We start from the raw sequence: 13,209 nt of genomic DNA, 5'->3' as shown, positions 1-13,209 counted from the left end.
CCAGCCTTCCGCCGGAAGTGGGAGTGGCCGCCAGGAGAAGAGCCTATGAGAAGCTCCAGGGCGCGCAGGCGCAGTGCTGGCGTGCTGCTGGTTTTGTTGATGTTGTGCTAGAGTTCATTGTTTTTGTGCTGAGGTGAGATCACGTTTATCTGCTTGCTTTCCCCGGCGCTGGGAACTCACACACGGGACCTCCATGAGGGGCTGATGGAAAAGGCTAAGGAGCTGGTGAGTGCGGCGGCTCGGGCTGGCCAGCAGCAGGCTTTGTTGTCATTCCTGTGCTGCAGTGAGGCCTGACTGGAGCAGAACCCCAGTGTGTGGGCTCCGAGGGCAGCGAGGTGGCAGAGTGTGGGCATGGCCTGTGCCCTGCCTGCTACAGGTGGTGCTGCTGTGTGCAGGGGGAGCACGTCACCCTATACAGCCTGCTAATCCAGAGTGTGTATGGACTGCAGAGCTGCACTCACAATGCTGCTGCTCCCAGCTGTGACACCTCCCTGCACTGGTTCCTGTCATCTGCATTCTGGGCAGTGTCATGCTTTTAGTAGATTGTACACAAATCTGACAATCTCCTTGTATGATGTGCGCAAATAAATGTGCCTGCTGGTAAAAATGCTGTGATGTATGTGTATACTGACTGCACAAGCTGAATTATGAATGCAGCTCTGGAGTGTAATACTGGCTTTACCAGTTTAGGAGAGAAGCAACGTCTTTATAAAAGTTACTCAATAACTATCTAGAAACTGTAAAAATTGTGATCAAAGGTTATAGGTGTTTTGATATTGTATAGTGAAAAAGCACGCGTCTTCCTCATCCTTTATAGTCGAGCACTGCCTGCTGCTATGGGGACAGCACCGGAGGATTATATGGACAGGGAATATAAAGGCTGTACTGCCCGTGTATCTTCTCAGCATGCGCTCTGCTCCTCTAATATTTGGAGGACCCCTTTAAGCTGGTTGCATTTGATATCACCAATAAGGACACAGTTCACCAGTGTATTTTCTAGATGCCCTAAATTCTGGTTTGGTAACTGCTAGATGGAGATGTGTTGGTAGATCTGACAGGCCCTGAGTAGATCAGTGTGTTAACTGACCTAAAAAAATGACTAAGGGAATGTATTGTAGTGCGGTAAAAAATGTGTACTCGTCTGGTGACCCACCCCCACCCCCTGCTGTGATGAGCAGCTAATCATGTACATCATGCACACATTGGGGAGGGGATGTATTTTTTTGTCTGCCAGTATATACTAAGTTACAGGGTGGTTCAAACAGAATGGGGCACAATGATCACCTCTGTATTCATAACAGAGGACATCTATCTGTGTCTTATCTATATACTACATATGTTCAGAGTGATTTCCACTGGTGACACGGCAGATGTCTAGACTAGTCCGGTCCTGCCCAGTCACGTGCCAGCATATACTCAGATATGGACTCCGCAGTTTCACTGATGCATTGTCTCAGGTCGTCCAGTTCTTGGGGGTTGGGGGGGGTGTGAAGATACACTGAGTACTTGATGAAGTTGCAGGGTTTATGATCTGGCAATCGTTGAGGCCAGCGCAGCATTGGTGAATCGTTTTCCACTAATGTTACGTTAAGTACAGGCCTTTTCTTTGGCACCATCCTTTTTGAAACCTGTTGTATATAATATTCCTGGAAAGCCCGTGAAGTGTTTTATCAAGACATGATTTGATGACTAGGACTCCAGCAATGGTTGGCTTTGCTCTTCTGAGTGTGGAATTGAGGCTGATTGGTGACAGTCTATGAGCGTGGATCTCTTTTCTGACCAGTTGTTCTGTATTAAATTGAAGTGAGTAAAATAGAATTGTTTCTCGTCACTCTCCCACACCAAAAGTTTCACCTGAGGCGTCCTACTAATGCTGTGATCGATGATCTTCCTTTGTCTATTCTGTCCATTAACAGTGCCCGCAGTGTGAGCCATGACCATCATCTGCATATAGATATAGCATCTGTGCTAAATTCTGTAATATCCAGGAATGGGGAATATCACGTGACATAAATCTAATTAATGAATGCAAGTAGGCCATGTAAATGATATGCTGTAGAGGAGGAAGGCAAGAAGAGCCTCCAAGATGTTTGCCTGACTGAGCTGGGGACAATCAACTGCATCCATATGATCAGGGGTCCTGGAAACTGAGATATGGTGAAACTGTTTCGTAGGGTCCTGTAGAATTGGTTTTACTACTTATCTGTACCATGGAGGAACCAGTCATAAGTAATTTTTAATTTTTCAAATAAGTAACAAAATACAGCAAATCTATATATAATATTTTTTTTACCTTCGTAAATGGCTCAAATGATGAGTAAAGTGCCTCAATGGGTCTCAAACTGTGCATAAAGCAATAGTATGAGCAAATATAAGAAACTAATATGTTATCAGAGAATTCTACTACTTCTTTCTACACTTATGAAACCACTTCTCCCCTGCCTCCCGAACTCACCTGAAATTAGACTGACTTCCAGTTCACTATGATTTTATGTAACACTGCCCATTATACTGCATATAAAGGGAAGGATTGAGGAGGAATATAGTCAGGAAAGAAGCAGAGAGAGATGCAGAAAGTTAGTGCTGAGCTTTCTAACAAGTCTTTTACCCCACAGCTGGATTCACAGCTGAGCTGCTGAGTAGTGCTGTATAATTTACTCCATGGTGTTACTGATTCTCTGTGTGCTGTGTATGCGAGTATGGCGTTGCGCAATTCACTTGTATTGAATAAGCCGCGCAGGTCTAGTCAGCCTGTGATCTCATGTATGCAGGTCCACATACTTGCGATCACGCACCTACCTATTCCCAGCAGTGTGCGTTGTGAGGATGCACAAGTCTGCAGTCGCATAGTGGTTGCACACTTGCACCACAAGCCTGGACAACTCCTTTAAGAGCTACAGCCAGCAGAGTGGAAAACTGGTGAGAATGCAGGATACAAGTTATATAATGGCCATGCATAGTGTAATTCCTCATGTACACACAACAGCTAATGTTGAACAAGTTATTTGAAAGTGTAGTTACTCATAAGTTGGGGTTTTCTTTGTCAGGTAAAAAAAAATCATTGCTTCAATTCTAGAAGATGAAAAATATCAAGAATGTTTACAGTCTTGATTAAAAAATAAGATAAAATCTTTTTGGTGTTTCCAGCTCCTCTGCAGACCTAGGGGTCACCATAGTTACCATAAACAAGCCATGTGTAGTCATGTGTTACTCCTCTCTGCTAATAACAATAGGAGAGAACCTGATGGATAATGATGGACATTGAAGCATTTTTAGTGACTGGTTTGGTGAAGATCAATATTTGTATGAATGTTGGTTTCTTTCCTTTTTTGCGCTATAGCCAGACGCGACAGCTACTTCTCCTTCCCTCTGGATCCACTTCTGTTATAAAATCTGCATGTGTTGGCATTGCCTGAATTACCATAGTATGTGTCCTGGGATTTTCTGTAGAGGAAGTAACCTGGTGTGCCTGATCTCTCAAGCTGGGTGTTGGGTAACATAGAAGCAAAATAGACTCAGCCTTTGATGACCCAATATTAGACTGGGTCACACTCCTGCAGCGTGTATTTACTTGGCACCCAATCTTGTGATGACACTCCTTTGTGCCTGAATTTTCAGTGGTAAATGTGACCTGATTGTGGGTGTATTCCAGACTGTCTCTCCGGGACTATCACTCTATGCAATGCTCTGCAGACTGCTAGACTTCTCTACTCATGTGGACTTCTGGCCCAGTGCTTGATGCAGAAGTTAGATTTCTATGTGGGCACACCATCAGTGTTGTGAGTAAAGGGGACAGTCTGACTAGTTTATTTCAGTAGCTAACAGATCCCTTCCATATGTATACATTGGTCATGACAGAGAAGGGAGAGGGTTTAGCTATTAAAATAACCCATTCAGCCCTCTTTACACATGGCTTTGATGACCTTCATTTTGTCTGGATCTCCTGAGACCCCGGACTGATGGTGATGGTTAAATAGGACCTTTCACCAAACTTATGTTGAACTCAACATATAGTGGCTAACAACAGAATTAATCTCCGTTGGAGAGTAACAATCAATATATTTGGCACCTAATGTGTTTAACTTTTGTTAAGTCCAAAATTTGGTGAACGGCTGTCTTTAAAGATCAGGGCAACTTTTTAAATGCAAATCTTATCTTTTATATTGGGCTTTTTTTTCTTGAAATGGACAATTCCTTTAATGCAAGAGAACAATATTACTGATGGCTGAAGTTGTCATCTAGCTCCAACCGAACACCTATACAGTGGGATACGGAGCTAACCGGCTCCAAAGTGAAACTATAATGCACGTTATGCTTTATTGTATATCGTTGTATGGCATGACACAATAATTCCTTACTGCAAAAAAAGGTATCCTGATGTATACCCATCCACCAGCATCCATAGGTGCACTCTATAAGCCTCTGCTGGATGAGTGACAGAGGCATAAAGTGTACATACCCCTATATGCAGATGGACAGCTGCACTGTATGATCCTATGTTTCTGCCAGAATAAAGGGGGCACTAGAGTTTCATGGATGCCACTTGTCCTAATGAGAGGATTACATCTTGGTCTTTGAGCTTTATAAATGTTTCAGCCCTGTGTGTTATGCAGACATTTGGGCCTGATTAATCAAGACCAGCGTTGCTCATGCTGGTATGCTGGTCTTGATGTGGGGGGTTGTTCTGGACTCAGATGCTCCTGATTCATGAAGAGGTACAAAGCTTTGACAGATCAGGCCATTGTGGTAACCGTAGGGAATTTGGATTATTACTCTTATCCTGGTTCTGTACAACACATATGGCAGGTCTTGCAGTCCCTATAGTTGTTGGAACAAATGTATTGTTGCCCATCCAACTGTTCAAGACCAATGAATGGCGTTTTTACCTAGTTAGGTGGGAATATGGGCAGGTGCATCACTACATAACTGGGCAGACTTGCCAATGAGAGGTATGTAACGACCATCCATCCCATGGATCGTGGTCTTATTGGAAAATATGCCAAGAAAAAGCTGACTTGTCATCAGAGGATAGCCTCTAAGTGGTGCTATTTACATGGTCTTTGACGTGTGTGTCTTCTCAGGTTGACCTTTCTTCACACTGTGTGCGGAAAAGACGGGACTCATTCGGAATGTTTGACGGGTATGATAGCTGCAGTGAGGACACCAGCAGCAGCTCCAGCTCCGACGAGAGCGAAGAGGAGGTCGCCCCACTCCAGGCCAGTCTCCCCATTATTAAGAACAATGGTCAGGTGTACACTTATCCAGATGGGAAATCTGGCATGGGTAAGTTGAAGATGTTCTTCAGTAGACTCTGATCTGGCATAGGCATACATGTCAGCAGCTGCTAAGCAGTGTATAGAGCACGGTTTACATCCAGCTGCTGCCAATGGAGATAATGGCTGAGTGGTGGGGGTGTCGGGTGCCTACACCATCCTCACCAATCTGATATTGATGACCTATCCAGAGGATGGGTCATAAACCTAAAAGTAGTGAACAGCCCCCTTTAATAGATTGTACACCTACACTGCAAGTCAACTCTCTGAGCTGCTATTGATCTATTTTTCATCTTTTTGCTTTATTTTATGTATTTTTTTTTTTCAGCTACATGTGAAATGTGTGGAATGGTCGGTGTCCGGGATGCTTTCTACTCTAAAACAAAGCGATTCTGCAGTGTCTCTTGTTCGCGAAGTTATTCTTCAAATTCTAAGAAGGCGAGCATCCTGGCAAGACTACAGGTAGTGGATTGTAATGCTTGTGCCTAGGGCTGGACCAATTAATTTGCCAAGTGCCTTCTCCATGGTTCTGATTTGTCAGAATTGAAAAATCTAATTTGGCCCTGCCACTAAAGTGGCGTTCACTTACCATTGGTGGGAGTGGGCATGAGATGTGTGTACCCAGCTGCTGCACCTAAACAGGAAGCCGAATGTTGGTACATTGAGTCACATAAATAAGGCAAAAATGGGGGGTGTCTGGGCTGTACAGGACATTCGGTTAGCTCCCCAGCATCTGGAGCGTGGTCCCGTCAGCTGTTTTAGGTACAGGGAGAGCCGATAATTATTAGCATCTTATCTCTGCAACTCCTCCTGTCAGCTCAGGCTGATGGGAGACAAAACACTTGGTCCATCTGTGGTCACTCCATGTCCTCCATGATCTGCAATAAATATTATTTCACACCCCTCTGTCTCCTCTTCCCAATCTGACCAGTCTACAAGTTAACAGAAATGTGCAGGGACGTTTCATGTGTATAGGATGTGTCATGGAAAGTCTCTACACTACAGCAAATCCGGAAAATGCAGGGAGATCCATGGTGCAGATTTTGGTATGGATTTTTTTGGCATGTTTCTCTGCAGACACAAGCCAAGCAACCAAAATGACACGTGACAACACATTATAGCTGAAGGGCAGGACCCAGATACTGGCAGGAGTCCATGAATGTTTCATTTTAAGTTAATCCCATTTTAGACATGTATGGCAACTCTCATAGAAAGAATGGGAGGCTCTGTGAACATACGTGGCTACCTCTCTTCATTCATTGTCTGCATGGTGGCTACCTCAGGGGATCAAGGATCACCCTGTTTAATATGGGAATACTGCTTTAAGGACACTTGCTTCACTTTTACTGTGTGGCAAAGGTTATATATTGTTTGAGCACATTCTTCTTTTTACTTTTCAGGGTAAACCTCCTGTTAAAAAAGCAAAGGTTCTCCAAAAACAGCCATTAGTTGCTAAGTTGGCAGCTTATGCACAATATCAAGCTACCTTGAAGAATCAGTCATTAAGTAAAACTGGTAAGAACAAATTTGTTAACTCTACTTTTACTTTACAATGCACCTTGGAGTTTAATTTTATCCATTTTTTTTCCCCATAGCCATAACAGCAGAGGGTTTTAGCTGGGGCAACTACATCACTAGCAATAACTTGGTGGGTGCTCCAGTGTCTTGCTTCAAACATGTAAGTGTGGCCCTTTATTATTAATAAAGTGTGTATTATGGTGGTGCTGAAGTCTTAATAAATAAGCTTTTTACTTAACTTGTTCTTACTGAAATAACCCTTCATCCCGTGTCTGCAGAATAGGTGGTAACTACTGGATCAGTGGGGGTATAATCCTGAAAAACCCCACCGATTGCCAGAATGGGGCACTTACTATTATTGATTTTTTTTTTATTTTTTTTTTAAAGCATCATTGATTATGGTGCTGTGTGTATATATAGTGTTGTACATACAAAATACCGTATTTTGCGGATTATAAGATGCACCCCAAATTTTTGGGTGGAAAATGGAGAAAAACATTTTTTTTTTAGATAAAATGGTAGCACCTTTATAATTGGTGTTAACAGTACCTTACCTGAGGGGTGTCAGCGCTGGAGCTGGGGTCACAGGAGCCAGGGTTGCTGCTTTAGGAGGACGTGGGCTTCGGGAAAATGGCTGACGGAGGTGGTGCTTGCGCCGATTGAGATCTCAGGAGACGAGACATCTTCTTGGAGGACAGAGCCCTTGGCACCGCCCCACTCCTGCCGCCGCCAACCTCCTGAATCAGTGACCCTGGCTCCTGTGACCTCCAGCTCCACCGCCCCCACCCCCCAGGTAAGATGCCTTCGGATTATAAGACAAGCCCCCCCTATTGTCCTCCCACATTTTTTGGGGGAAAAAGTGCATCTTATAACACCAAAAATACAGTACATAAAGTACAGACCAAAAGTTTGGACACACCTTCTCATTTAAAGAAATTTCTGTATTTTCATCACTATGAAAATTGTACATTCACACTGAAGGCATCAAAACTATGAATTAACACATGTGGAATTATATACTTAACAAAAAAGTGTGAAACAACTGAGAATATGTCTTATATTCTAGGTTCTTCAAAGTAGCCACCTTTTGCTTTGATGACTGCTTTGCACCCTCTTGGCATTCTCTTGATGAGCTTCAAGAGGTAGTCACTGCAAATGGTTTTCACTTCACAGGTGTGCCCTGTCAGGTTTAATAAGTGGGATTTCTTGCCTTATAAATGGGGTTGGGACCATCAGTTGTGTTGTGCAGAAGTCAAGTGGATACACAGCTGATAATACTACTGAATAGACTTTAGAATTTGTATTATGGCAAGAAAAAAGCAGCTAAGTAAAGAAAAACAAGTGGCCATCATTACTTTAAGAAATGAAGGTCAGTCAGTCCGAAAAATTGGGCAAACTTTGAAAGTGTCCCCAAGTGCAGTTGCAAAAACCATCAAGTGCTACAAAGAAACTGGCTCACATGAGGACCGCCCCAGGAAAGGAAGACCAAGAGTCACCTCTGCTTCTGAGGATAAGTTTATCCGAGTCACCAGCCTCAGAAATCGCAGGTTATTAGCAGCTCAGATTAGAGACCAGGTCAATGCCACACAGAGTTCTAGCAACAGACACATCTCTACAACAACTGTTAAGAGGAGACTTTGTGCAGCAGGCCTTCATGGTAAAATAGTGACGCGCCCAGGGGATGGGGACGACTCTGCGTCCGGGCCTTGTTGTTGGTTTTGGGGGATGCCACGGTGGCCGGCTCCGGGGCCGTACCCTGGGCCTCTCTTTAAAAGGGTGGCAAATTATATAAAAGTTCGTGATGCAACCTGTGGTGTCTGGTGAGGATCACCAGCGCTGCGGCAGCCCACTGAGGCCGGTGTTAAGGCAGCTTGCATGGTATAGCTCCCCACAGGTGGAGCTAGACCTCAGGGCAGCGGGGATGTAAGGATGCAGGACAGATGGGACCCAGCCGGATCAAAGCAAGAACAGGGACAGACACGATAGTCACTTCAGTACCTTTTACTGATGGTATTCAAGGCACAATCCGGAGCACTGTAGGGTGAAGGGTGCATATCAGGATCCTCCCCAGTAAGCAGGTGTAGGGCCACCTGTTTCTTGCCTTTGTGTAGTAAGTTTCTGACCTGCCTGGAGCTAGGCCTAACTTTGTCTCTGTCCTCCACCGGCTGACTTTGTGGTAGGGCCTTCTCTTGGAGTACACGCTCCCAGCTTGCGGGGCCTCCGTGACTCCTGGCTCTGGTACGTATTAGCTCTTGGGTGATCCTGGGACCTGAAGTCTTCCAGGGGTCTCCGGTTGTCTCTACAGGGGGATATACGGCTCTGTAGACGCGGACCCGGTGTCCGGTATATGTTTTCTTGGGTGAGCTTGTACAGCTCCTCTGCCCCCAATGCTACTCTCTCCTCTAGCCTTCGGCCTGCTCGAGGCCCTCACTAGGCTATACACACTAGCGGCAGCTTGCCGCGCTTCACCGCTCTTATGGCGTCGGCACGCCTTGGGCTCACTATTCTGAGCTACAACTGAGTCTGACTAAACTGACTGAGCTCGACTCTGTATTCAGATCTGCACTTGCTGAACTCTCCAGAGGAACTGCTGACTGCCTAGCTCCACCTTCCCTATTTATATCCCTAACGGGCTCCCTCTGGTGGTCTGAGGTGGAAGGTGGAGGTGTGTGTATGCTGTGGGGGCCTCTTGTGGAGGAATCCGTTCATGCACCCCTCTAGGATCTGTGGCACTCATGCGCAGCAGGGGCGCTACAATAGCTGCTAGGAAACCACTGCTAAGGACAGGCAACAAGCAGAAGAGACTTGTTTGGGCTAAAGAACACAAGGAATGGACATTAGACCAGTGGAAATCTGTGCTTTGGTCTGATGAGTCCAAATTTGAGATCTTTGGTTCCAACCACCGTGTCTTTGTGCGGCGCAGAAAAGGTGAACGGATGGACTCTACATGCCTGGTTCGCACCATGAAGCATGGAGGAGGAGGTGTGGGGGTGCTTTGCTGGTGACACTGTTGGGGATTTATTCAAAATTGAAGGCATACTGAACCAGCATGGCTACCACAGCATCTTGCAGCGGCATGCTATTCCATCCGGTTTGTTCTTAGTTGGACCATCATTTATTTTTCAACAGGACAATGACCCCAAACACACCTCCAGGCTGTGTAAGGGCTATTTGACCAAGAAGGAGAGTGATGGGGTGCTACGCCAGATGACCTGGCCTCCACAGTCACCAGACCTGAACCCAATCGAGATGGTTTGGGGTGAGCTGGACCGGAGAGTGAAGGCAAAAGGGCCAACAAGTGCTAAGCATCTCTGGGAACTCCTTCAAGATTGTTGGAAGACCATTTCCGGTGACTACCTCTTGAAGCTCATAAAGAGAATGCGAAGAGTGTGCAAAGCAGTCATCAAAGCAAAAGGTGGCTACTTTGAAGAACCTAGAATATAAGACATATTTTCAGTTGTTTCACACTTTTTTGTTAAGTATATAATTCCACATGTGTTAATTCATAGTTTTGATGCCTTCAGTGTGAATGTACAATTTTCAGAGTGATGAAAATACAGAAATTTCTTTAAATGAGAAGGTGTGTCCAAACTTTTGGTCTGTACTGTATGTATTACAATGAGCAAACTGAAAGTGATAAATGGGTACAGAGGGGGAGAGGACCCTGCCTTCAGGGGCTTCCAATCTACAAGGTAAAGGGGAAGGAGATAGTATGTTGGGGTGGTTGGAGCAGCTCCAGTGATAGTGAGGTGGCAGCGGGGTTATTGCAGGATGAAAGCTTTCCTGAAGAGATGGGTTTTCAGGTTGCGTCTCAAGGTTACTGGTGTCGGAGACAAATAAGGCAGTGATTTCTAGAGGATGGGGTATACTCGGGAAGAATCTTTTGAGGTAATTGGGAAAGGAATGGCTCGGAGCACAGAAGAGCAGGAGGTCATGTGAGTATCGGAGATTACATGTGGGAAGATATTTGGAGATTAGTTCAGATATACAGAAGAGACAGATTGTGGACTACCTTGCCATGGCGATGTGCACATGGTGCGTTTTTTGTGTGTTTTTGATGCGGTAAATCCGTGCGAAATTGGCTCCAAAAACGCATTGCAAACCTTATCCCAGCATTTCTTATGAGATTTGCAAGATCTGTGCACATGATCAGGATTTTTCCTTACAGAATTTCATGTGTGGAAAAAGAAACAGCATGTCCATTCTTTGAGTGTTTTTGCCTGCGTTTTTCCTTTACAGTGCATTGGAAAAAATGCATGGCAAAAACGTGTGGAATTTCCACAGCGTTTTTGCTGGCAAGAGGTGCAGAACCTTGCAGAAACGCTGCAGAAATTTTTACAAACAAATCCTGAACGTGCGCACATAACCTAAAGTCATTGTTGGTAGCTTAGACTGCATTCATTGGGAATTGTAAGGCAGGTAAGAGACCGGAAGAAGGGAGAGACAAAGGAGTAGTGAGGGGAGAGGTGGATTAATCTGGCAGCAGAGTGAAGGGCAGACTGGAGAGGTACGAAAGTGTTAGCTGGGAGGCAACCGAGGAGGATACTGCGGTAGTGCAGGCAGCAGATGAGGGCATGCACTAACATTTTAGTAGATTCAGTGTTGAAGTGAAGAATTCTGGAAGTATTTTTGAGTTGGAGGTGTTTAGAGCTTGGATTTGTGGTTGGAAGGACAGTACAGTCAATGGTTGCACTGAAGCAGCAGACTTGTGGTAGATGAGAAAGTGTGATAACGTTTATAGTGATAGATGGGTCAGCTAGGGAAGTTGATTAAGTTTGGTTCTGTTCACATTGAGTTTTAGAAAGCGTGATGAGAAGGGGGATTTGGCTGATAGACACTTTGGGATTCTGGACAGGAGAGATGTGCCATCTGGCATAGAGAGGTGGATTTGAATGTCATTAGCGTTTAGGTAGTACTGTAATGAGTTGACCCAGGCCAAAAGTATAGATGGGGAAGAGTAGAAGTCCAAGGACAGAGCTTTGAGGGGACACCAACAGATAGAGAGCAGGGTGAGGCGGTAGTATGGAAATGGGAGATGTCAAATGTGCAGTTAGTGAGGTATGAGAAGATCCAGGAGATGGCAAGGTCTTTGATGCAAATGGAAGAGAGGATATGCAGTGGGAGGTAGGGATCAACTGTGTCAAAGGCAGAGGGCAGGTCTTGGAAAGGAGTGGAGAATATTGTCTTTTATCTTTGGCGTTGGTAAGTCTTTAAAAACTTTAGTTAGGGTTGTTTCAGTGGAATGGTGGGGACGGAAACCGGATTGCAAGCTGTTGAGTGAATTAGATGAGGGATTAAAGGAAAGTTGAATGTGGATGTGCTGTTCAAGCACTTTTTGAAGTGAAAAGAAGTAGTGATATGGGCAATAGCTGGACGTAGAGGTAAGCTCAAAGGAAGGGTTCTTCATAATGGGCATGATTGAAAGTGGAAATGGATGACACCAGAGGTTAAAGGGAATCTGTCAGTAGGATCAACGCTCTTAAACCGTCTACATGGGCACACGGGTCATAGGAAACTGAATAAAATGATCCCTTGACATCTGCGACCCAATATTTTAATCCAGAGAAATCCATATTTTTCTTATATATAAATTGACTGTTAAGTTCTATGGACCAGACACAGATGTCCCTCAGAATCTGCCTCCAAGGGGGAGTTACCAATGTGAGACATGTAATGACCACACTCTGCTCTCCTGATCTCATTGCAGAGCTGTGTGTGATTATACCTGACACATCTGCAGGTCCCTTTCTCAGCTTCAGCTTCCATCTCACAGACAGACAGGGGTGCAATACAGCAGAGCTGTGAGAGCTGCAGCAAATGTGTTTTTAAGAAGACAAAGTTTAGTTCTACTGTTCTGTGTTGGTTACATGTCTCACACTGGTTACTCCCCCATTTAATTTAAAATAAGCTCCGGAGGCAGATTCATCTGCCGTTCATTGTCTGGCCTATAGATATTACAAGATCATTTACATGTTAAGAAAACGTGGATTTTTCTGGAAAAGAAATTGGATCTCAAATATCAATGTATCATTTTATTTAACGTCTATTACCTGCATGCCTATATAGATGGCATAGGAGGGTTGATCCTATTAACTGATACTTTGAAAAGATGGGTTAGGTATTTCAGTAGTACCAGTCAGAATCGGGCATACCTATGAATGAGAGAGATGTAGAGATGGAAAATGGATGACTATAGTCCATGTAATTATATTTCTATTGTGCACTTGAGCTGCACAGGTAGACGACTTGAGTCCGCAGTTTGAAAGGATTGTTTGTTTTGTATGGGATTGCCAGAGATGGCTTTCAGTGTTGGTTCCCCACAATCTAGTACTTATAGCCTAGCTATTCAGTTAGTGGGTGAGAACTCTTGACTTTTTGAGATGCCCCTTCAATCTTGTTACAAGCGGTATAGTATAAA

At 44.6% G+C, this 13,209-nt stretch overlaps 1 protein-coding gene across 1 annotated transcript in view; it reads left to right on the top strand.

Moving 5' to 3' along the window:
• The first annotated feature begins 17 nt into the window (after nt 1-17).
• Nucleotides 18-13,209, top strand: part of MBTD1 (mbt domain containing 1) — an 81,088-nt gene continuing 67,896 nt past the window's right edge. Inside the window, exons 1-5 of the mRNA XM_073684176.1 lie at nt 18-225; nt 5,082-5,283; nt 5,602-5,735; nt 6,674-6,788; nt 6,869-6,951. Coding sequence (XP_073540277.1) covers nt 205-225; nt 5,082-5,283; nt 5,602-5,735; nt 6,674-6,788; nt 6,869-6,951 — 555 coding nt within the window. The 5' untranslated portion in view covers nt 18-204. The remainder of the gene's footprint in view (nt 226-5,081; nt 5,284-5,601; nt 5,736-6,673; nt 6,789-6,868; nt 6,952-13,209) is intronic.

This window comes from Phyllobates terribilis, unplaced genomic scaffold, assembly GCF_046119375.1.
Source record: "Phyllobates terribilis strain yellow unplaced genomic scaffold, ASM4611937v1 Scaffold_5__5_contigs__length_657084704, whole genome shotgun sequence".
NCBI classification, from domain to species: domain Eukaryota; kingdom Metazoa; phylum Chordata; class Amphibia; order Anura; family Dendrobatidae; genus Phyllobates; species Phyllobates terribilis.
This window is presented reverse-complemented; position numbering and strand designations above follow the sequence as displayed.